The sequence below is a fragment of the Festucalex cinctus genome, chromosome 5 (assembly GCF_051991245.1).
Source record: "Festucalex cinctus isolate MCC-2025b chromosome 5, RoL_Fcin_1.0, whole genome shotgun sequence".
In the NCBI taxonomy this organism is placed as follows: domain Eukaryota; kingdom Metazoa; phylum Chordata; class Actinopteri; order Syngnathiformes; family Syngnathidae; genus Festucalex; species Festucalex cinctus.
This window is the reverse complement of record NC_135415.1, coordinates 7,816,037-7,841,436: the sequence shown is the minus strand read 5'-3', so window position 1 is coordinate 7,841,436 and position 25,400 is coordinate 7,816,037. Positions and strand designations below refer to the sequence as shown.

At 38.9% G+C, this 25,400-nt stretch overlaps 1 protein-coding gene across 3 annotated transcripts; it reads right to left on the bottom strand.

Moving 5' to 3' along the window:
* Nucleotides 1–398: 398 nt before the first annotated feature.
* LOC144019515 (rabphilin-3A-like) lies at nt 399–24,866 on the bottom strand. Of its 3 annotated transcripts, XM_077522634.1 has the most exons (19): nt 24,619–24,866; nt 11,863–11,953; nt 11,754–11,765; nt 11,401–11,532; nt 11,162–11,291; nt 9,310–9,393; nt 9,086–9,233; nt 8,976–9,014; nt 6,138–6,323; nt 5,871–6,053; nt 3,741–3,820; nt 3,344–3,418; nt 2,928–3,037; nt 2,695–2,821; nt 2,563–2,619; nt 2,324–2,478; nt 1,073–1,154; nt 845–941; nt 399–750 (listed from the first exon to the last, which is right to left on the bottom strand). In XM_077522634.1, the coding sequence occupies exons 2-19, from the start codon at nt 11,934–11,936 to the stop codon at nt 620–622; spliced, it is 1,902 nt and encodes a 633-aa protein (XP_077378760.1). In that variant the 5' UTR covers nt 11,937–11,953; nt 24,619–24,866; the 3' UTR covers nt 399–619. The 3 variants fall into 3 exon arrangements, with proteins under 3 accessions (XP_077378760.1, XP_077378762.1, XP_077378761.1); XM_077522636.1 differs by lacking the exon at nt 8,976–9,014; XM_077522635.1 differs by lacking the exon at nt 11,754–11,765.
* Between the last annotated feature and the right edge of the window lie 534 nt (nt 24,867–25,400).

Sequence of the window (25,400 nt, the reverse complement as noted above, 5' to 3'; positions counted from 1 at the left end):
AGACAATATAATTAATTCCTACTTTGAAGCGATAACAACTTCCACTCTTCTAGTAAAAATGGAGGTTGTCTGTCACTGTCAGATGTTTTTGTCTATTCCTCCAAAAATATATGTGTGAGATCAAAGATCACTAATGTTGGATCTGAGAGAGGGCCTAACGGCTCGTTATCTCTGTTCCCAAAAGTGTTTGATGGGATTGAGGTTGGGGTTTTGTGCAAGTTATTCCACACAAAACTTATCCAACCGTGCACTTATGGACCTTGCATTGTGCACTGGAGCACAGCCATGCTGGAGCGGAAAATGGCCGTTCCCCAACTGTTCCTACAAAGTTGGAAGTATAGAATTGTCTGAAAGGTCTTGTAAGATGAAAAATCTGATAAGGGATTGATTGAAGTGTGTCTGGTTACTTTTGTGTATATAGTGTATCTCTCAGAAGAGGATTACGTAAGTAAATGGAGAGAAAAGGGAAAAAAACAGTGTAGGCACAAGAGCAGTGCCTGTGTCAGGTGGTGAAATAATACTAAACTAAACAAGGCAATACATAAAAGGTGCACAGAGACGTAAATGCAGACCAAGAGGGTGAGGGTGTTCTAGCTCATGCTGTGTTTGTAACAGGTAGTTAATCACTAGCGGTATGATTCTCATTCAACAAGGTGTGCCAGCGCTCAATCCTCTTGTCTTTGTTCTTCAAACACTCATACCAGTGTTTTAGCCTTTCTCCTTTGGCAGTGATGCCCAGCTGACAGCCACCTGGAGGGATGGAATGAAAGTCGGCTGTAATGCGACAGCTCAATTTTTTAGTTTTCATTAGATTTTGTCAAGGCAATCCTGATCAAATATTTACCAATGTAGTCATTGGACTTGCCAATATCATAATCCCACACGGAGACATCTAAAGTCTTCTTAGCCAGTTCACTGTGTTTAATATCAAAGCTGAATTCCTGAAATGGAATTAAAAAAAAATACATTTCCAAATATGGTATTTGTAACATTCAAGAAGTGGTCTGTAGTCATATGGCTGGGATTTTTATTTTTATTTTTAATTTGTATTTTGCCAAAAATTCTTACAAACCTCATTAAACTCTGGGTTTAAAGTCCTTTTCTTGATCTGAGTTTTGCACTTGCCCTTCTTCCCCATGTCAGGTTTCAGAACTCTGTGAATTATAAAAGCAAGTTAAAAGCACCTTCACCAACATCAAATTCAAGCAATTCCAAAAAATATAAAGCTATTTCAAAACAATACAGCTGTGGTAAATTGCATATTTACTAATGCTGTCAAACAATTAAATGTTTTAATCAAATTAACCACATCTTAGAATTTTGATTTATCATGATTAATCAATTAAAAAGGCTTTTTATCAACATTTTTTGCCTGCCAAATCTGAAGAGCACCTGTTATATGGTAATTCTTTTGACATTTATTGTTATGAGGACATCTTCAACATTATTTGATCCACTGCACACTCGCATCCTCCTGTTTTTCTAATCAGTTAATTACTTGCATAAATTAAAATGATAAAAAATTTAAAAAAAAACACACACAGTAATTTGACATGAAAAAATATTTTGAATGTCATACGCAAACATTTATTAAATACTTTAACGCCTGTAGATATGTTTATTGCTTAAACACAACCTTTTTCCTTATCGTTTGCGTGTGTGTTTGAGACTACCCCAACTGACTTTGGGTGGGAGGTAGTGAGCAGCCTCGACTAGCCACCAGCCATTGTTGATGAATCCAATTGGACCCATTTAAGCATCGCCATATTTAATAGAGGTGGGAATCTTTGACTGTCTCACGATTCGATTCGATTCCAATTATTGGGTCTGCGATTCGATTCAGAATCGTTTTCGATTTTAAATGATTTGCTTGGCAATGATTTTTGCTTCATTTTATCGATGTGCAAAGAATCGTCATGGTCTACTTCAGTCTGACTCGCTAATGCTAATTAGCATGCTACTCATGGCACTTTTATTACTCAAAAGAACGGCTATTCATAAAGAAATGCTTCAGGAACCGGCATATGCTCTTCCTACTCTGCCAAAAAACTACTTTTATTGGCATAATTTGATCGTGACGTTTTTCTTCTACTCCCTATTGTGGCTACAACTTAGCAGTGTATCAGAAAGCGCGGAACCACACTGCCCCTAAGTGGCCAAATCGTGTACAACATGAACAGCACTCCCAATAAAGGCACACACAAACAACAGCAAGACAGTATAAAATAATTTAAATAAAATCGATTTGGGCACATTTAAAATTGATTCTGAATCATACTAAATGAGAATCGATTTTTTTGGCATGTTATACTCTTTCACTTACATTTTGACATAGGGGTCAGAATATCCATTAGCATCCATGGCAGCCAAATGAACACAGCGTACCACGCCCACAAGGAGGCGGTTCAGCTGGGTGTTGTACATGAGGGAGATAAGAACGCGACCACGTTCCTCTACCTCTCCGCCATCTTTTCCAGACTAGAACAAAAAAGCAAGAGGAAAAGTGCACATAAATAATCGGCTTTATAAGAAAACTGTTGGGGGAATGAAACAGAGGGACACCTCATCTTCATAGAGCGCAATGCCTCGAGTACCACCGGCTGTGGCTGTTCTCTTTGTCTGTGAGGAAGACATCACATCAGTGGTTCAGTTCGGAATTCAGAAGGGGAGAGAAAGTAAGTCATCGTCACTCACCGGAACAACTCTCTCCAGACACACGTTGAAATTTCTCTTCTGATTCAGCTTCAGTTTCTTCAGCGCCACTCGGGTCTCCCCAATGAACTCATTGTGGCCAAACTTGTCCTCATCACAGACAGACAACCTGTGCAAAGCCAGTGCCAGGACAGCACATGAGGACGCCATCGAGAACAGACTGGCTGCGCAATATGAGTTCAGTTAATCCGAGTGGGACTACTTGCTGTACCCACCTGAGCGTCTTGCGCTGCATGTCATCATCCGTTAGGCCGTGATAGGTGAGTGTCTCATTCCACGCAGGGTTGCGAGTGTTCCTCAAGGTTTTTGTGCGCAGCTTTGTTGACTGTTAATGAAGAGAACATAAATAAATGTATTATTAAAATCAGAGCAGGACACATAAAGGGTGCAAGAGCTCATGTTTGGCTCATCTATGACGTGCCTATATTGGCAACAGCAGCCATATTCATGACTACATATTTTTAATGATTTTGTTTCTTCCTAACCACAAGGAGTCAGGCTTGAGCTGACCAGAAACTTTGCCAGAAACTCAGTCACTCCCTTAATTTTCTTTCCTCATTTGGATTGACATACAATACTGTGCATAGTTTTTAAGAAATGTGTGTGTGTGTTTTTGTTTTTTAAATTCAACCTTGCTAGCCCCTGGCAGCAGATGAAGCTTGACATACGGATCTGCCAGTCCATTTGAATCCATGGGTTTCAAGCCCTGGGGATGAAAAGGAGAAATTATGTCAAAATCAAATGCAAAGAATGTTTATAAAGAACTTGAGGAGATATGTTGCGTTCAAATAAATTGAGTTAATATTTCGAATATTACAGTGCTAAAATATATTTCTGTAATTTATAACTCTCTCACAAACACATAAGACAACAGCATCTGTTTTTTCTGAGCTTCATTTTTACATTTATTAGTAGTTAGTCAAATGACAAACTTAATGGTTTGCATTTTAATTTGATCGCATTGTAAGCAAGTCTGTTTAATTCCTTATTAACACAACGGCCTTAAATATAGGTAGAATTGTCCGTACCTTTGCCTTGAGGATGCTACAGTGAAGGCTGTTGCTTTCCTGGTCATACATCAGACTGAACTCCAGAGATCCCAGAGTGGCTGAAAGAGACCAAGAGAAGTCAGCACAATTCATAGTTTGTTTTATCGTTTGGTGCCAGGTTTGTAATTACAGCACATACATTTTCTGTATTCTAAATGTTTTTGTGGCCTCTGTTGCAGAATCAATAGCCCTTCTGGGATAAGACAAAACTATCAATTTATCAACTGATTGATTGATAAGGGAATACAGACAGGGAGTGGGTTTTATAAATAATTAAAGGCACGGTCTTCCATTTTCACTCAGGAAAATGCAGTATATAAATACAGGATTTATAGGCATGAACTCCTTCTCAATCTACACCTCTGGGCTTCTGTTAATGTGTGGTGGTGATTTTTTCCTAAACCCAGCCTGTATTTTGCCATTTTGTGTTTGTTTTGTCAACAGCGGGACATTTCTGTGGACAGACAGTTGTTTACACCTCCAGCCAATTGCAGAGCGGGGGGTGGCGGGGGGCGTGTCGCAGACGGGGCCGGGCGAATTTGTCAGCTGCAAGACGTCACTCCCGTGGCAACTTGACAGCACACACTGATTTTTTTTCACTCACTGAGTGAGTGAGTGAGTGAGTGAGTGAGTAAAAAAATCAAAAAACTGTCTGTCCACAGAAACGTCCCACTGTTGACAAAACAAACACAAAATGGCAAAATACAGGCTGGGAGGATGGGGGTTTAGGAAAAACTCACCACCCACACATTAACAGAAGCCGAGAGGTGTAGATTGAGAAGGAGTTCATGGCTATAAATCGTGTATTTATACAGTGCATTTTTCTGAGTGAAAACGGAAGACCGTGCCTTCAAAGGAACAGTTCGGATTTTTTGACATGAATCTCTATTTTATCCTCACCTCCAGTGTGTGCGATCAGCACCTACTTACCCCTGACAGCATTCTGTGACACGAGTTCTGGTCCGGTGTTGGTCGAGAGGACAGTAGTTCGGGAAGTTGACTTGGGTCACGAAAATAAAGCGTTTATCTTCTAAAAACAATTAGTGTTCAAAATAGTGATACATTTGCGTCACTAAACTCCCTTCTGAAAAAAGTCAGCCGCCGTTACCGCCGAGCCCTATTTTTCTGTTCGTTTGTATCACTGCGCGAATTGTTTTTAGAAGAAAAACGCTTTATTTCCGTGACACAAGTCAACTTGGCGGACTACTGTCCTCTCGACCAACACCGGAACTCACGTCACAGAACGCTGTCAGGGGTAAGTCAGTGCTGATCGCACACACTGGAGGTGAGGATGAAATTGAGAATCATGTTAAAAAATCCGAACTGTTCCTTTAAGGTAAGAGTATTAATTTGATTTTGAATGGAAGTTTGAGCGAAAGCTTCGTCCTACCCTTATGGAGAATAATCACATCAAACTTTCTAATATGAATCTCTTCTAAAGCAATAGTTTCATGACATGTTTAGTTACATATGTATGGTCTTTGGCATTTACAATTTCCTTTGAGCTATTTGTTTTGTATAGCTTTTCCTGCTTGGATACCATGTGGTGCTTATTTCAGCCATCATAGTCTACCCTGCTAAATGGATGCTACCAGAAAAATACTTTTATGTCTGCTCCTTTGCAGAATGACCCAAATTAACTCATTGACTGCCATTGATGGAAAAAGACGTCAAATAATGCATTTTTGCTGGGCTGGCAGTGAATGTTTTAAACACAATGTGCCAATATATATTGTGATTATATTGCAGCATCCTTTTTTCCCTTTTTCTTTTTTAAGGCAAATTTTGCTTAAAAATCCGTCAATTTTGGTTACATCTCATCTTAACTCATTGACTGCAATTGACGGAAAAAGACGTCAAATAATGCATTTTTGCTGGGCTGGCAGTGAATGTGTTAAACAGCTCCCACATAGTCTAAAATGTAAATTCCCATTACCATGTGCTTAATGTTTTTTTTCTAAACTTCAAAACTGAGCCAGCAATTTGAAAGAAATTAATCAAGTGAGTGACTTTATCTGAAATTAGTGACAAAAAAATTCTCCCTGGTGAACCAAAAGAACACCAGTTAGTATTTCCCCATTGAAAATAAGCCGCATGTGATGTACTCACTGGCTTCATCAGAATCATAGTCATTGGCATCCTCATCCTCCCCTGCGGGGGGAGGTTGATGTCGGGCAGGAGGAGCACTGTAAGGGGCGGGCTGCCTTCTGTCCTCTCGTACAGCAGGAGGTGCTCTCTGTTCTGAAGGGACTGCACCAGAAGAGTAAGCACCGCCTTCACGTCCCACCTGACCTACAAACACACATGCAGGAGATAGATTTTGGTTCAAATTGAGGACTGTTAATTAGGGCGTGCATAACAGAATAGGGCCCTCACCCTGCGGAGTCATCGAGGGCGTCACAACAGGCTGCGGTCTGGAGCTTTGAACGGGCACCATCCTCTTCATCACCACCGGGCTTCCCTGCTCTACCTCTTCAGGGCCAGCACCGCCCGTGGCCATGCGCACAACTGATGGCTTTGGGGCCACAGGTGGGTAACCAGCTCGGCTCTTGAGCTCTGCTCCTAAAAATAAGCATAATACAGTCAACACACTATTCATGAGGGAGACGTGAGATGTATATTCGCACTTGAGACTGCAGCAGAATATGTAATAACTCCCCAGTCTCTCTGGATACTTTTGATGTTGCAGCTTTTTGTTCAAAGGCATTGACCTACATTCTTTACAACAAGCTGCAGCAGTCAACTCGGGTACATACATGGAACCACTACAGTTCATTGCCTTTCTATTATCAGGAAGTCATGTGACAAATTGACCCATGTGTAAGAACTGAGCAGCACTCAGGGTGAAAATGCATTGAGGTTAGTACAAGATGTCAAACTTGTTAAAGATGATAAATAGGAAACAGTAACCCAGATAACCACTCATAAGTGAAGTCCTGAATTCAGAAGAGTGTTTATGTATGTAGAAGATGGTACACAGGAAGGACGGAGCTTGTCTTTAAACCTATGACCTCTGAACTGTCACATCTGTCTCACATCTGTGAGACAGATGTGCAACCTTATTTGTTTAAATATTTATACCATGTTAAATTATTGTTTATTATAAGAAATCATAGTTGAGAGTCATCAAGTGACGTTGACCAACACGTCTGACCAACTGTTCCAGCATCTACTGAACTTGTCATCAATATTATAAGACAGTTTTGAAGGGTATCTCTGAGTATCTCTGGAATAGCAAAGTGACAAGTAAGTGAAGGCATTTATAATTAAATTTGGACATAAGTGTCATTAGCTGTTGGTAATCCTCAAATTTGCTCCGGTTCATGTCCAGCAGGGTAGTTTTTTTACAATAAACAAGAAAAAGATCAAGTCCCAAGTATTTTCTCAAACAGGATAAAAACAGAGAATATTGAGTAAGTGGTATGACAAGATTACATTTAAGGTTAAAAAATGTAGATTTTGAACTGAAGCAGAATGATCTCGACCACTGTACTTTGACGAGGCGTAAGCTAAAGTGTCGCAAGATGTCTTCATACACCAAAATAACAAACTATTACTTTAATAACATCTTCCCATTGGTTGAATTTATAAAAAAATAAAAAAATAAAAATAAAATGATAGTGGAGGAACATGACATTTCTTTAGGCTTCAAGAATGGTCTTGCCATAGCACAGACAATCATAAAATGATTAAATCAAGTCTGTTCTAACACACCAAAGTAGTGGTTTTCTAACTGACTCAAATGTTTCATTATGATATGCCCCGCTTGGCCATCATTGATCACGCTACATAATACATTGGCCTATCTGTGCTGCAGAGAATTTGGTGCGCTCAATAGTCGACTTTCAGCTCGAAGTGTGATTTCTTTATTGCTGTAAAATCCTTTAATACCAACAACGTTGAGCAAAAAAAGAAAGACATTGGACAAATATGTGCAATATATTATATAATGGAATGTATGGTGTTCCACAGGGCTCAATTCTGAGGCCTCTGCTGTTTTCATTGTATCTGCTGCCCCTGGGTTCCATCTTAAGAAAACAGTGGTGGTTGTTTTAAAGCAGTGCTTTTCAATTATGTTCTGTCGTGCCCCCCCAGTAAGAAGAAAACATCTCACCCCCCCCCACCCCCACCCCCGCGACTATAAATAGTATCATTTGTCTATAAAATTGGTATAAGCACACCTCTGCATAACACTGTATCTGTATTAACGTATAAGAGAATAAAAAAAGAAAGAAATGTGGACCAACTTACAATAAATAATAGCTTTATTAACTGTAACAGAAAAGATTTAAAGTGCAACTGAAATTCAAAAATAAAAATAAATCCTTAATTAAACAATAAACATTTTTTGACTGACCATGTCAAACCATATGATACGGAAAAATAAAATTACATAAAATCAAATAATAATGCATTCAAACTGATCACCAACATTAACTCATGAGCACAATATTAAAAAAACAACATTAACCTGCAAAACAAAAATATATAAAATAATTTGTGATGATTTTTTTGTTGTGTACAAAGCGTGCAGGCTCAGTGCAAACAAAACCCCTACGCCACCGAGTAAATCCTCCCTGCGTACACTCTGCCAATAATGAGAGCGCCACTGCCCCCTAATGTAGTGGAGGTGCAATTGCACTTTATTCTAGGACAGTAAAAACCATCACAATAAAAAAATAAAAAAGCACGTTCCCCGAGGTCAAACGCGCCCCCGGTGATGGAGCCTTGCGCCGCCCTGGGGGGTCCCGCCCCACTATTTGAGAAGCACTGTTTTAAAGTGTTCTATAAAAATTGAGTTCAAAGATGCGAGTCATTGTCCTAACTGCATGATTTGCAACGCCAAGTAGAGCAACTCTAGTCCAGCACAACTAGCTAGCTAGCAAAACTAAAGGAATCCATAACCTGCATGGCAATGAGGAATACTAGAACACAACGCTTTGAATTCAAGGTGAAGAGAGTCAAATTCGGTAAAAAGCTACGTTCATTTCCTTCACTAATAAATCCTACCTATGTCTTGGATTTGAAAGAAAAAAAAAAATCAATAAAGAAGGGTTCGATGACTGCATATAGGGAAACGGTGGGTTTCAATACCTCCAACAAGGTTAAGGACCACTGCACTAAAGTATTTTAGTGAAACAAATCCTTTGAAAATGAAAACGTAGAGCAAAAAAAAAAAAAAAAAAGACATGCAATCAGTGGTTGATAACTTGCCTGAAACCTGGTTGTCAGTTGCAGGAGGCTGACTCTGACCTGAGAGAGAATGCGCACTTGAGAATATGTGTGACAAGCTTTACAAGTACCCCAAGCCCCATTGCACGCACCAGGTTGTTGATTCTGAGTTGCTCCCTCCCTTGGTTTGGAGGTTGCTTCCTGGGCACGTTGGTCTTTCGGTTTAGATAAAGGCATGGGTGCAGGAAGGAATTGTTTGGGAAATCCTTTAAAGAACCAGGCACCAGACCTCTTCCATACCTGGGGAAAAAAAAAAAAAAAACTGTTATGGGTCTCGTAATGGAAAGTTCTCCATTTCCTAGCACAAAGCACTCACCTCTCGCTGTTCTCTGCAGATTTTGCACAGCCACACAGCACGTGGCCTGCTGCTGCACTGGGTACCACACTTAGTACACATATTCTATGGAATGGGAAAACACAAATGTCCAACTCCTTGACATTTTTTAGCATTTATACAATTATATGATTATGACATGTTGTCTTAAAACAAACAGAGCTGTATGAAGTTTTGCTCAAAAGGTCTGGAGTCACAAATTTTCATTTGTGTGGAGATATTGAGAGGCAAGCATTGTGCAGTATCATTGCTGCAATGATGCTGTGCCAGCACTTAGTGAATGACAAATGAGGTTGCTCTGGTGTCATCCCAGTGCGGCTCTCACCCCAAGAGGGCAGAGTGCGTCTGGGGATTTCTCTGATGTGTTCACTGTGAGAAAAAATGTCTGTAGAATTAATAGAGAATTTATGTAAAATCGTGACATTAAAAAACTGTATATACAAAAACAATGAAGCATTGTGCAATTTACATTAATCTGTTGGAAAATTCTGAACCAAACAACTGTTGATTTGACAGTAAAAAAAAAAGAAAAAAAAAGTCACATTTTTGGGAGAGTTCACAAATTACTATAATAATTTAAACACAGATAAATTGTACAATTAAACAATACAATTAAAATCACATCATAGCCGTGTTAGAATAACTTTTTTGTCAGTAAGTTCTTTGGTAGATTTTATTTATGCCACTGCCAAAAGAAATATACATTTTCCAAAGTTATATTACAGATAAGAATATTTAGATATATAGTAAAACCATGTGAATATAAAAGGTTAAACTAAATGTTTTATGTTCATTTAAAATTGATATACTGTGACCTAATTATTAAATTATTAGTACACTTAAAAAAATAAAATAAAATTAAAAGCTGTGGTTACCAGAATAATTTTGTAAAATAAATAAATGAATAAATAAATAAATGAATAAATAAATACAATAAAAACACTGTGCAAATATAAACATCTTGACAGAACAACTTGTATATTATAGATCCTAAAACTGTAAACTTTTAAAACTTGTAGATTCAACAGTCCTGGAGCCTATCCCAGCTGGCTTCCGGCAGTAGGCGGTTAACACCCTGAACTGGTCGCCAGCCAATCGCAGGGCACACGGAGACAAACAACCATGCACACTCACAAGCACACCGAGGGACAATTCAGAGCGCCCAATTAACCTGCCATGCATGTCTTTGGAATGTGGGAGGAGACCGGAGTACCCGGAGAAGACCCACGCAGGCATGGGGAGAACATGCAAACTCCACCCAGTAATGCCGGAGCCTGGACTCGAACCTGCGTCCTAAGTACTGTGAGGCGGACGTCGTAACCACTCTCCACCCATGCAAGATAATGATAATATATAATTAATTATTATTGATAATTAATTGTTCCTGATGCTGTGTAATCAATAGGTGATGAGTGTCAAAATGCAAAGTCCTTTGGGAGCCTTGTGAGGTATGACAGGGCCATTAAAAATAAAAATGAAACACTATTTACCAAGAACATCTTGCTTTTATACTATTTTGTTTTATAAAATTTACATCCAGGTACTGTTTAATGTACATTGAATCCCGGTAAAATTTAGAAGCCGTTACTGAATATTCTCCATTAAATATCAGTAAAATGTACAAGTTGTTTGTTTTTTTTTACATAATTTCTCTGGCAACCACAGCTGCCAGTTATTTTTGTTCAAACAACAGATTTTTTATTTATTTTATTTATTTATTTTTTTACAGTATTGAGTAATACTGTATCGCTTTATCGTACAAGTAGGATATCTCAGCATTCACATCACACCGATTCCTATAGAAACTGCCATTTGTAGATATTTCAGCTCTTACCTTTTTGCAGTCCTCACACACCACTGAGCTGACCTCAGGTGTGCCCAGCTGCTCCCCACACAGCACGCAGCGGGACAGTCCATCCCCACACACCGTCTTCTTCATGTCGTCCAGGCGGTTTATTAAGCGCCTGCAGAAGCACACCTGACTTAAGACATCTCGCTTAAAATGACTTCAAGTTAAAATTATCACAGTGGATTGAACAGATTTGCATGCACTGGCTAAATTCAGTGTCTCACCCAATCCTCTCTTGCTCCATGGCCTCCATTTTCTCAGCTCGTGCAATCACACCATTTATAATTTCTTTTTCTTCATCTGTCAGCTCTGGAGCAGAACCAGGACCGGGGCCTGGCTGCATGGTCCAATTGCTCCTGTGAGTGAAAAAGTAGATTTATTTTTAATTAATGAAATCAATCACACATGTGCAAACACACGTCAGATTCAATGTTTGTATGCCTTGGCTATACAAATACTGTATATGTAAAGTAAACATACACTTCTCATATTAGCCTACAAACTTCCTTCTTTACAGTTTGAGCTGAAAAATACAGTGAAGGGGGAGATGAGACAGATAGCAGCCGTGCCTACTTACTGTTCTTTATCACTGTGATCACACAATTGAAAGATGCAAGTGGAAACAAAGGATTAGTCTTTGGTTATTGTACAGCCAAATGACACCATGTGCTGATCATCATGCTCACCTAGCGTGCATGGTACTCTGCCTGTCGTTGGGCACCCAGCGATCCGAGCTGCTGCTCATCACCGTGTCAGTCATGGCAGCCCTAACACATTCTACAAGACAGATGAATGCAACATGAGAGTCCAAAAAAAGATTACAGTTATATCATGAAGTTAGGCCTCTGTTGTGCCTAATTAGTGGAAATTAATAGTGTGTGAGTGAAAGGGGTATGGGGGGGGGGTTAATAAGTATAGTCAAGAGTCATTAAAAGAATGATTAGTTCTGATTTAAATCCTCTAGTACGCACATTTAGCTATTTCATTGTTTTAATCACGTGTTTATGCTGCACTAACTTAACTGCAACTACAGGTTGCTCAGTCATCAGCGAGGACATTTGGTCTAAATGGGCCAGAACAATTCAGAGCTCTAATTGGCAACCCAGCAGATACATTTAATTGCTACAACTGATGAAAGGAATGAGTCAAATCTGAATAATTGAGGACGTCACATTCATGACCACCACAATGGACAAACTGTAAATCTATGATTCAGTTTATAAGCACTTTTTTATTCACCTGCATGCTTCAAACAAATCCACACACCGGAAACGTGCATCAAACATCTGCTTGATTACACAGTGATGCCAGTTTTTAATGCAGTCCTGCTTGAGGGATTAAAAAGGTCACAGACATTCAGTTTTGGTATCCGGCCTTCCACCTTACGTGCAGAGATTTTTCCAGATTCTGTGAATCTCTTGATGATATTATGAAATGTAGATGAGGATATCTCTAAATTCCTTGCAATTACACATTGTGAAATGTTGTCGTTAAACTGTCAGAGTATTTTCTCACGCAGTTGTTCACAAAGTTGTGAACCTAGACCCATTCTTGCTTGTGCTTTCTTTGTTTTTGCACTGTAAACTGTGGGGACCTTAACTCATTCACTCCATTTTCACTGAAGCAATCCCCTTCGCTCCTGGCTGTTTTACTGGATTTTGACTGATTTTGCAAAGCCCACATAATATTGTGTCCTATTGCTATAAAACAAAAAGAAAAATTGGAGTCTCTTCTTTTATCAGGAAAATAAAAGTATATTTGTATCTGTTTCCATTTTTCAGCAAATAGCATTAGAATATAGATAAAGCCTGGTTCACGCGGCAAGATTTTAAAATTGTCAGACGATTTCCAATCTTTGTCAGACACCATACGTGAAGAGAAAAAAATCACGGGAGTTACAGTTTTGAACATACCGTGTGTGGTGTGTGGCCACACTGCACAATCAACACACCCCATACGAGCAGAGTTCATTCAAGAATGTGACGGGAAGTCTCGCAAAACTTCTCGAGATTAAACGTGGCTTCCGAGTCAACATGTCGATCCTCGTTTTCAGCCGAAAAAGCGGCATAAAAAGAAAAAGTGTTGTTTAAAAAGAGTGTAAATGGGCACTGGCGAGACATCACTATCGGTGCTGGTGGCGCAGGTTCGCGTCCCACCTGGACAATGTGTGTGCGTGTATAAAAAAAAAAAATGTGTGAAATAATTAATTAAAAAAATAAAATAAAAAGATTAGAATAACGCGAGCACGGACTTTCTGCTGCGTCATGGCTGTTTTGAATTTGGATTCACCACCTCACCGGCTCGCTTTCTGATTGGCTGCACGTCACTGTCAACCGGCTGCGTGGTGGTCTGTCCTCGGGGCACACCGCAGACGGAGCGAAGTAGGGCCAAAAGAATTCAAAATGTTGGATATCCCTGATTTCAAGTCGGAGGTCCTTCAGAGCGCCGATATCGGGAGGCGCCAGGTGTGGTGTCAACACACACGGCAGGATTATCTGTTAAGATTATCGCTTGCATCTCGGCGCGTCCTTACGATTGTCAAGAGGGGAAATTTGGGGCTAAAATCGGGCTAATTCTCCTGCCGTGTGAACCTTAAGTTTCACCATTATTCACAAATCTGTTTAAAACTGTGGGGAAAACAGCTTGTTGCAACATGGTCCTGGTTGATTTCTTATACTCTGCTACCACCGGCTGCCACCAGCATCGCCACCTGCATCATCAAAGCCTTTTATATGCGCAAGCATGAAAAAAGAAAAAAGAAAAAAAAACGTATAAAGAAGTTTTTGGGACTCTATTTAAAATAGAACATATTTATCTGTTTTGGGGAGCAAATGAGTTAATATATACAAGTATTTGCCTTTCCAAATCATGTCCAATCAAATGACTTTACCACTGTGTGAACTAAGAAAACAAAAAGAATGCGTTTTAGAATAAGGCTGTCATAAAATGTGGAAAAAATGAAGTGCTGTGAATACTTTCCAGATGCACTGTAGCTGTAAGGGAATTGCAACCTGTACTGCACTGAAATTCAGCCTTGAATGTCATGAATTCAGCAATTCCCAAAGATAAAGCAAACTGCGTGTTGCTGAGGAATTACCCGCATTTGTAAATCCAACAATGAATGTCAGTGTGCATTAATTACACACATTAAAACAAAGCGGAGAATACAAGTAAATTTGACTTCTGACGGCCTTTCACTTGTTGGATTCCCTTTAAAGCCTTTTGGGACAAGTGATGCATGTGTGGGATGCAGCATTGTAAGTCCTGAGGGCAAGTAGCTCCATACAGTTAAGCCCCGCAGGCTGCAGCAAGCAAAATCCTCAGGAGCATTGTATGTCAAGAATTGTGATAGTGCATGACTGCAAGAGCGCAGTAAAGGGGTGAACAGTGAAAATGTGAAAAAGGAAAATCAATAGCTTTCTCCTGTCAACAGTTTTTCCCACGCAATCATTTCAGGGCCGTAAGATCACACACTCTCTCACTCGGCTGATTGCTTTAATGCACTAGATGGTGCATCAGCGCTCATCATACCTTGTGAGCCATGATCTGTCATCGCCCTGCCTGTGAGACTGAAGGAATAGCATCAAATTTGCTGTACTAGCAATAGGACTGTACTACTGGGTGTGGGCTTTTTTTTTTTTTTTTGATGCCACTGCAGCATCCAGCCAACAGGTCATCATGTCTTCAGGAAGCAACTGACTGGTTCTGTGATAGTACACACGTGAATTTACATTATACTAGTTTAGATTAAACTATAAAACAACCTAATTCAACAAGATGGTCAAAAGCTAACAGAGAATGGAAAGAAGTAGAGTCATTTTGTCGTTTTGAGTATTGTTTTGTTTTTTGTTTTTTTAATTTAGTTAGCTTTAATTAGATATCAGGATGGTTCTGTTAGTTTTTATTAGTTTTAGTTATTTAATAAATCTTTGTTTTGGTTTAGTTTTAGTTCGTTTTAATATTAGGTTGTTGTTTTTTTGTTTGTTTTTTTATGTGTATTACTTGTGCGCAATATTTAAAAAACACCATGGGAGCGACGTCATCTGAAGGTGCTTTTCGATTGGCTGCTGCTAGATAATGTCACGTCTGTGTGACACACTTTCAAACGTCTAATAAATGTACTTAAAATCACATTTAAAAATCATCCTCAAAGGCTCATACATAAAATTAATTACGAATACTAAAATGAAGGACATTTTTGCTATAATTCTAGTTAGTTTTGTAAGCATAAAATGTAGTTTCAGTTAGTTTTCGTTGTTTAAGAAGCATTTTCGTTTTTATTTTATTTCGTTAACAAAATTGTTTTTTTTTTATTTTAGTTTGAGTTTTTTCATTAGTTTTAGTTAACTAACATAACCTTGATTACAATAGACTGCTTCCACCTTATGTTACACATTCTTGCTAATCTGCAGTTATGACACTACACGGGTCAAGGTTAAAAGTGTAATGAGTCAGCCTCATCTCAAATTCACACTTTGTTCTTTAATGATTGTTGTTACAAAATGATGCAGAGTTGCAGACATAGAGCCGGATCTACTGTAAATATTTACTGTAAGTAGGTGTGTCAGGTGGCAGGAAATATAGGTACCATGGTAGTCTTCCAAAGTATCCTAGCAATCCTCTTTATTCATACTACCTGTATTTTAAAGACTTACTGATGCTAGTAGACGGTGTCAATCTATCACAAAAAAAAAAACACTACAGACAACAAAATGCACAATTTGTTAGCATGAATGCTCAAATAAAAAAATAAACATGAAGTCACCCAGGCAACCAACATACTGTATAGAATTTCATACGGAGGAAAAAGGGATGAGTTGAGCAAGGCGTTTATGGGCCAAGGAGGATAGTCAATAGATATCTACATCTGTACTCCCTGAGCACACTTTACGCACAAAGCATCTGTCAGCCATTTTTAGAAACATGGTCATGCACTCTCCTTGGTTGCTTAAATTGAATGCTGCAAGAGCTACCAGCACAAAGTGATGTGACTTCGAAAAGCAGGTGTATGACTCATTACTGCAGCCTCACAAAGTAAAAAAACAGAGTTCAGCCAGCATCTTCTTTACAAGATGTTCACGTGCGGTGTGAAAGTAGGCAGGGTGACAACGAGGCATGCAGGGCAATGATGGATTGATCCAACATGGATCATTACGGATCTCACAGTTGCATACAACACTGGGATGGAAAGACAGCTTCAGACTCTCCGGGACAGAAATACTGTTGAGTTGATGGGTTTTGGTTGGGAAACCAATTGAAGTGTAAGACGGATTTAATCCACTTTCTGCACACAAACAATAAACTATTACTCAGATACTTTATAAAACTTGCTGAAAGTAAGTTTAACTCATTCAAACCCAAAAACGTGTAAATGTGTTTTTAATACTTTGTCCTTCACTTCCAAAACTGTATTCATACATTTTTTGTGTGTGTGTGTTTTTATGCAAGAGCATACAGAAGGCTTTGATGCAGCATTTGACATGAAGAGGTGGCTTAAAATGGGAGCTATTACAATGGCAATGGTAGTTATTACAAAAAAAAATGGCCGCAGGTGGCAGTATAGTAAAGAGATCAGCCAGGGGCATGTTGCAACAAGCTCTTTTTGACTGTTTTCACCAGGAGTGTGAAAATTGATGAAACATAGCTGTATTCTAATACTAATTGCTGCAAAATAGAAACAGATACAAATGTAAGTTTTTCCTGATGAACGAAGAGACTCTAATCTTTATTTTGGTAGGTTCCATGTTTTATAGCAGTAGAACAAAATATTCTGTGGGCCTTGCAAAATCAGTCAAAATCCAATAAAGCATCGAAGGGGGTTGCTTCAGTGAAAATGGCTGGGAGTGAATGAGTTAATACAGGTTAGTTGGTGTTTCTAAATCCATATAAGCCAGCAAAAACTATTGTTCTGTTCGATTTTCCTATAAAACATGTCAACTTTCCTAAACAGATTGCTGCACTGTCCAAAGTTTACCACTTAGCTAATTGAAAATCTTCCTTCCATCCATTTTCTTGACCGCTTATTCCTCACAAGGGTCGCGGGAGGTGCTGGAGCCTATCTCAGCTGGTTCTGGGCAGTAGGCGGGGTACACCCTGGACTGGTTGCCAGCCAATCGCAGCATTTAAAATCTTTCCTAAAGAAATACTATTAGAATAGATAAAATAGATAAAACAGTTCAAAGGCTATTGATTACTTAACATACTTTCAAGTTTCAAAACGAGAACAGCAACTATGTCAGTCATACAAAAAAAAAAAAAAAATCTATTACACCTCAATATGTGTCCCATCTGCAATATATTGACTATAATGGCACTGTAACACTATTCCTATTCCAGGCCAAGAATCCCCTGGCGATACTTGAAGAAGGACATTTCTTAAATAGGTTAATTAGATGAGTTTAAATTCACAATATTGGTTTCATTTACTTAAACTTTTATCAGGTCACTAGCTTTATTGTTATGTCTTGGGCTAAAACAAAACAAAAACAAACTAACTAACTCTACCGCTTACATAGTACCTGCATGATTACATCAGGACTTTCGTGAGAGCAATCAACAGGTTAAAGCTAACTAGGAGTCTTATGGTCACCTCAATGCAGAAATCATAATGTTTAAGTGCAACATGCCATTTGAAATTGAAGAACTATTCTACTATGTGCATTCTTCAGAACTTTACAAGAAACCAGTTGAGCTACATTTGTCTTTCTGAGTTATACTGTCACGGGTATGTTGATATTTTCTTCAATTTATCTAAATATATATTTCATCTGAAAATGGACGCACATTTTTTTTTTTTTCATGATTCAAGGATTTTTTTTGTTAAACTGTTCTAATGAATTCTTTTAGTGGGAATTTTGTGCAAACTAAGTAATTAATAGGCATGTAGCACAATGATTGAGTTGTGTTGAGCTGCTTTTATTATTAATGAATGCTATGATAAATAATGTCCAAAACCCCTAACAATTTTGATATTATGGAAGTAAAAAAAAGAAGTGTGTAAATTTGCCAAAATGAATTATTGGTTGACATACAATTTCAAATACAACACTGCACAGGTCCACTACATTCTCAAGACAGCACTTGGTGAGACTGCAGAAATGCAGAAAAACTTTTTTTAAATGATGACCAGTGATGTCTATAGTAAGCCACTTGCTTATAAATCTTACCAAGGTAAGAATCATTTTCAGACTGCCATAGTGTTCTTAAGATTAAATATTATTCATACCTGGAGTCATAGGTTACACTTTCCAAACCCATGAAGCCCGTAAAATATCCATTCCTGTATCGAAAATCGTTGCGTAAACAACCAAATCAAGTGCCAAGTCTAGAGCTGCTCAAGCAGACAAAAGCTGTTGGATATAGAATTGATTCAATCAAAGCAAAAGCATAAATCAAATTTAAAAGGAAAAGGGAGTTCTAATCATAGCTTGGCATTGTTGTTCAGTATTGTTCAAAGAGAAAAGGTTGTCAAAATTCAGTAGACTATGTGCAGACAAGTTGAATGGTGTTTGTTTAAAGACTGTATTTTAAAATGATTTTGGGTGAACACTTATTTTTAGCTTTTACATTTCATATAATTTAATGAATAATATGACCTAAACACCATTTTACCAATTTTCTCTGAATCAAAAGAAAAAGACAATAGGACATTATAACACATACGCTTCATAGAGATGTCAGAAAAAGCTGGACACGCATTTACTCCACCAACGCCATCCATCCCCATAAAGAACAGTAGACTTGGACTAGAGTGCATTGCACCACGCAGCCTTTCACCGCTAGGAAAACATCACTCAGCATTTCTTAATTATTTACAACTTCAACCAGTAGTGCTGTTCACTTTGTGTACGCCCCCTCTCTAAAGGCATTTGTGTAAGCTTTCTGATTCTCAGAACTTAATCAAACATCCACAGTGGGTATTAAGTGAGAACAACCCTCTGCGTGGGAAACAGTAAAGAAGTCTGTCTTTTTAGGCGTGCTGCATCAACAGAATGTGTTTAGCTCAGACAGTTTTGTTGGTGGACACCATCTGTGAAGACCATCTGTGAGGGCTCCTCACCTCTCAAATGGACAAGTGTTGCACTGTGCAGGCAATGCTCCAAGTCCCGCAACGTTGGAGCACAAACAGGAACGACCATCCAGTGTCCAACAAGCTAACCTGCTGCTAATTGTGCTTCGCACTTCGCCCTGTCCAAGAGACATGCCGAGTCATTCGCACTAGCTTATTTTCATTCTTAAATCAGCACAACATACCGTACAGTACACCGAATTAGAATGGCACTAGAGCAAAGACCTCTGCCAAGGCCAAACAATCTTAATTTGCATCAGCACCTAATTGCAGACTCAGGAAAAGCAATCTCCTCAATCTACCGCCTACTACTTGTGCATTTACTGCAAAATCAACGACAGTGCATTTTAAGTAAAACAAATAATTGTGACTTAGCACTTTTATGATAATCCATCCCAAAATAGTCAAACAGCAAATTCATACTGTATGTTTAAGATATGTAAGGCAGTGTCTAGTCCGGTCTAAGTAAAGTGGGAGCAGTCATAGAGCTCCCAATTAACACATTCACTGCCAGCCCAGCAAAAATGTGTCATTTGACGTCTTTTTCCATCAATGGCAGTGAATTAGTTAATTACATTCTAGCTGGAGCCTGTTTGCAATATGATTATTCCTCCCCGCATACAATATAGAGGTACAAGTTGTCCTTTGACATGTGGCTGTTGATGCACTGGTCATTCATTTCCGTTCATCTTATCTCGGGAGAGTCAAACATAACAATAAATCACCACTTACAAGTCTGTGGGCAAAACGCTATACAATATTTCCTGCCAACCACAAGTCATTTCGTTTTTCTGTTGATAATGATATATGGTTAATAATGTATTATAAAGAAAACTCTTTCATCAGATGTAGAGATTTACTTTTGTTACACAATGAAGCTGACAAGCAAGTACAAGGTCCCAGGGGATTTGTTAACAGATCTGGTGACAAAGGTTCAACACTGTTGGGTCCAGTGATTACAGCTGTAATCATCAGACTTTTTGAAAAGGAGCGCTCTTTCTTGAGTAATGATTAAGTCCGAGGGCTACAAGTGTGATATACACTTCTGCAATAACATCAACTTCAACAATTAAACAGCTTGAAGATTTTATTTTGTGAATTATTCCAATAAGTGCTTCTTATTGGAAGGTGCGTTGAGTTGAGTTCACAGCTACCATACAACGTATACAAAGTGGAGTGATTTCTTCAATGAATTACACAATGTGGATGGCCTCAACCCCAGCTAAATGTCTCCAAGATATTTTACAGCCTGTAAAGTAGCTAGAATGGTCTAGGCTAAAGTATCACTAAATTAGCAACTGAACGAGATAAAAGCCAGCTTTAATACTGTCATACTTATTATTATTTATTATTGTATATTATCAGGATATCATTATCATCGGCCATTCAATCTGAAATTGGCGAGTGGTTCCCCATTTTCAGCGAGTTCATTATGATGCTCGATGGACATAAACCTGCTTCAGCCTGTGCTAAGTCAGTGTACTTTTACATATCTTTACGTCTTACATAGCTCGCTAAGTTTATATTGATCATTATCAACGTTAGCTGGGTAACTTGACGTGCTAGCAGGTAGTTTATGCTAGGTCTCATGCCGGGAGCTCTGTGAGGTTTCATCGACTTACACAAAGTGAACATAGCAACCTAACAGGCACTTGAACTTATTTTGTTTTCATCTTTCACGTAGCATTTTGTGTTACAATCAGAGTAAACAACTGTTCTGTCACAGACAGAAAAAAAAACATATGTCATAAGTTTACAGGTGAAGTCCACTATTCTGCATATTTTAATATGAATATATCCTTCATGCATACTGTAGACCCTTTCGCATCAATCTGGACGATATCACATTTATATTGCTCCAAAAACATTCACTGACTTCATACTCTGGTACAATCATTTACATTTTTAAGTTTGGGGTTTTGTGAAAGGTCAATTGGCATTGTGTTTGCATTTATTAATATCATTGGAAAGCCTGATTAATCACCTCTCAAACAAGGATCATGTATTCGTGGAATGCTGAATTACCTGGTAATATTTTCAAAGGTGTACTGTAGCCTAATACTGGCATTGCACTGGGAACTAAATCGCATAACACTTGTTTGCAACATTGTTGAGTTGAGTGCACATTTGTCCCTTCAGAATTAGGCCCGTGCAATAGTGCAACTGGAAGCTTGCATTCCAGTACACAGGGTGGTTGCAGCTTTGGTACGGTTTTTAAACAAAGGACCAAGTTCAATGAGGCCGTTTGGACAAAGGCAGTCTGTCCGTGGGCACCCCAGGCAGACAGCACCGTAAAGAAGACACATCTTCACCTTAGCTTCACTGCAAGCACAAGATAAGGTACAGAGGCTGAAAAGACAAAAGAATTCAGATAGTATATCATGCTAACGTTCGCTGTTAGCACTGGCTATAGACTGGCTAGCTCCAATGCGCACGTGTTGTCATTTGTTATCAATGGTTAAGATTTTTACTGTTTTAAGAAGGTAATTATTCGACTTTACAGTAAACCAATCTGATATTTTGCATTTTATGCAAAATTGGTGATCGGCGAATGCTGTATTCGAGGATGGTCGGAAGTCGGACTTTTCTGAGTTCAAACCAGGAAGTGTGTATAGGAACGCCCCCTTGAACTCGGAAATTTCATTGCGAAGTCGGAAAAAAAGAAGGACCCCGACTTCACCGGCGGACTACAAGTGACGTCACTCTACAATGGCGACCACAGACCGTGAATGGTAAAACACAATTTACTCGAATATAAAACTAGATAGCTTTCTTCATTCATAAATATTCGACATAACATCACATAACACAACGTCCGTGACAGTATGCCGCTATCTCCCTGCATGAAATTATACGGTGAACTACTGAACTGTATGGAATGATTATGAAAGAAGATTAAAAAATAAAAAATAAAAAAAACAATAAATGAAGCAAAATTGCGACAAGGCAAATTTTGTGGAGGTCAAAATGAGTTTTGAGGACCAAAATAAAAATCAATTTATCACTATCCGCCATTTTGGTTATTTACTTTCGCCTCAAACGTTTTCAGGTCGGAACTGGGAAAAACCCACTCGGATATATCCGACTTCCGACCATCCTCGAAAGCAACATTAAGATGCCTGATCCATCAATGACATCAATCATTGATCAACTCTGCGAAAGAAGACATTATGTGGTATATTTAATGTTCATCAGTGGTTTTTGACTTTTTAATTTTATTTTTTTTTTTATTTATTTTTTTTTTTTTACATGCATTTCAATTGCCGTCAATTATATGTTGGTTTTCGCTAGTCATGGGCTGGGCCTGTGCTGATCCCCTGAAAATAGCGGCAGTCGGCTCGAGAATAAAAGTTGTTTAATTTAAATTAGCCTTTTTAAAATTAGACTAAATTGCATTTAGTTATAAAGGTTGTTTAAATATATCGATAAACTGCTCCATCTTCTGATCGAATCAATGATCGATTAAGATTATTTTGCAAACTCGCGGATCGGCCTAAAAATCCTAATTGTGTAAAAAGTCTATGCCACTTTTAAAATGACTGTACAGTAATATTAAAACATTGGTTGTACATTTAGTACAGAACAGATTATATATCTTTCCAAAATCCAAATGAATAAGAGGTCAGTTGGAACGGGTTCTGTTGGACTGAATAATTAACCAGATAAACGTCCAGGGATGACGAAGGTTAATCTTGGACTTTTCCTAAACTCCTTGCTTTCATGCTCTCTTGGGGGAACTTGGTCAAAAAGGCCTCATTAATTACTTCAGTCTCTTCCAATACGCCCGAGTGTTTCATGAGATCTAATCACCATTTTCAGAAAGGCATTGATTCTCACCCACTGCACTGACAAGAGTTTCAAGATGAAGACATTCCCCTTTGCAGACGGACCGCAAATGGCAGAATAAGGTTGCTTGGGAAACTAAAGGAAGTCTTAGCACAAAATAGACAGCTCCCATTATTGGGTTCCAAACTGTATAAATACAAGAGATTGTGAGTAACACACATGCACCTTTCACCAACTGTGACCATGGTAACAGCAGGGTGAGAGGGAGCAAAATGATTTAACACAGTTTGAGTGCATGTTCGACCACCAGTGTGTATGATCACGGCAGTACATGTACATGTGCTATGCAAAATGGGCCTCTGTTTTAGAAACCGTGTCAATGGATCACATAGGATCCAATCTAGCTCAGATGTGTCATGCTCATAGTTAAAGACATTGGAATCTGTAAACGGTCGCCTCGATTCCCTCAGTTCTAAATAATGCAGTTAGCATGCAGAGCACTTACTTCACTCCTCCATATTTTTCATCTTTTCCCTAAATACACATCTCTACATGTTAACATGATGTTCTTCCGTGCCTTTTGCTTGCCTTGCACCGTTTTGTCCGTGCTGACAAGCCTTTAAAAATAAAAGTGGTCTAAGCAAACACATCATTGTCCAATCATATAGATGTTTTTGTGAGAGGAGGCAACTGCAGATATTCCTCACACAGAATATTATGGGTTTTTTTTCTCCCCTCCCCCATTTAATCCCTGGGTTTCTGGTCTGTAAGAGGAGTGGGAGATGGTTGAACCAGCTCCTTCTGCCACCCTCCAGCAGCACTTGACAATTGTAGTAACTCGTGGGTGCAGAGTGAGACAACAACACAACAATGAGGTGACACAAGCACCTGTTCAGTGGCCCCACTGGAGTCCACATGTGCCCTGTCCATATCAGGGATTCATTGAGGTTTTCCATCGAGCTCCTAAAAATCCCGCAGCAACGCCCAAGGCACGCAAACCACTCAATGTCCTACATGGCTTACCAGGGTCTGTTCTCTTATTCCAGATCTGACTGCAACCAGGAAGCAAGCACCGCATGAGGGCGGCCAGCTTGTCATGTTCACAATGCATTTTAGGAGGTGTAAAAATAGAACACATCATACAGTCTAATGTATCTTCAAGCTAAATTCACACTCAGCACCAATGTATGTTTTCATGAATTGTAATTTGCTCTATTAAAACATAATTGTTTTCAGAATAATTTAAGGCATTATTTTCCCCCTAAAACAAAGAAATCAAATGACAATTCACATAATTGGTCCTTCACTTAGGTTAATTAGGAGCGTCATGCATGCACAATGATCTGAACAAATTGCCATTTTTCATTCAGATGACTCAGTATGTAACTGGCTATCTGCCCCCATCAAATTAAAAAGGAGACAATAAATGACGCTTCTCGTAAAAGATCATAATCGGCCCCCCTCTCTTGTGAATGAAAGGTTGCATCCATTCAAGTCATTGTCCGGACGCGCGACCCGCACACATGCTTCAGTTTGAGGATGCGTAGTTTTAATATTTTGTCATGCTTACGGCGATGCAAAGACACACCTGAGAATCCAGAGCAGGCTCTCCTTCTCGGTCAGTTGTCGGGGAATGGAGATGGAGATGACGAGTGTGCAGGTCTTGAATCCAGCGAGGGAGTCAGTCTATACGCATGCTTCATATGTCACACCGGAACCTGGGATTTAATATTCAACCCGGAGGAGTAGTCCGTGACTAGAGGCACAGTAGATCTCTACGGTGTGCGTGGGAACTCGCCTTCTTTTCTGCGTGGAGGATGGAAAGCCCTTGATTCAGTGGGAAGGAAACCCCTGGATGAGCGGTGATAACACTAATGCATAAGTGGACAGTCACCACCTGATCGAATTGTGTCTGGAACTGCGCACTGGGGCACAATTCCAAGATTTCTCATTTTTCATTTTACATCCACGCTCAGAACGTATTGTTCTAAATAGCCTATAGTTTTATCTCAATTTTACACAAACACGTTTTAAATTTGTGATATACACAATAAAATGTTGATTGTTAACCCGTTGATTAAAAAAAAAGAGAAGAAGAACAATGAATAGTCAAATAAAAAGAGAATCTGGTAGACAATATTTTATAAGGAGTTTATGCAGCAAACATTTGTAATTTGAAAATTCCTCTTTCCCGACTGACTCAAAGGAATCTACAGTGGGGTAATTGCGCCATCTAGAGGACAACTTCTTTATTGCGCTTAAGTGTCAAACACGATCGTTTTGTTTTATTACGAGATCAATTGGCACTGGCAGATGATTAAAGCAGTCACACAGAAGTTCAAACACATTCGCTTTGTGGAAAGTAAACAG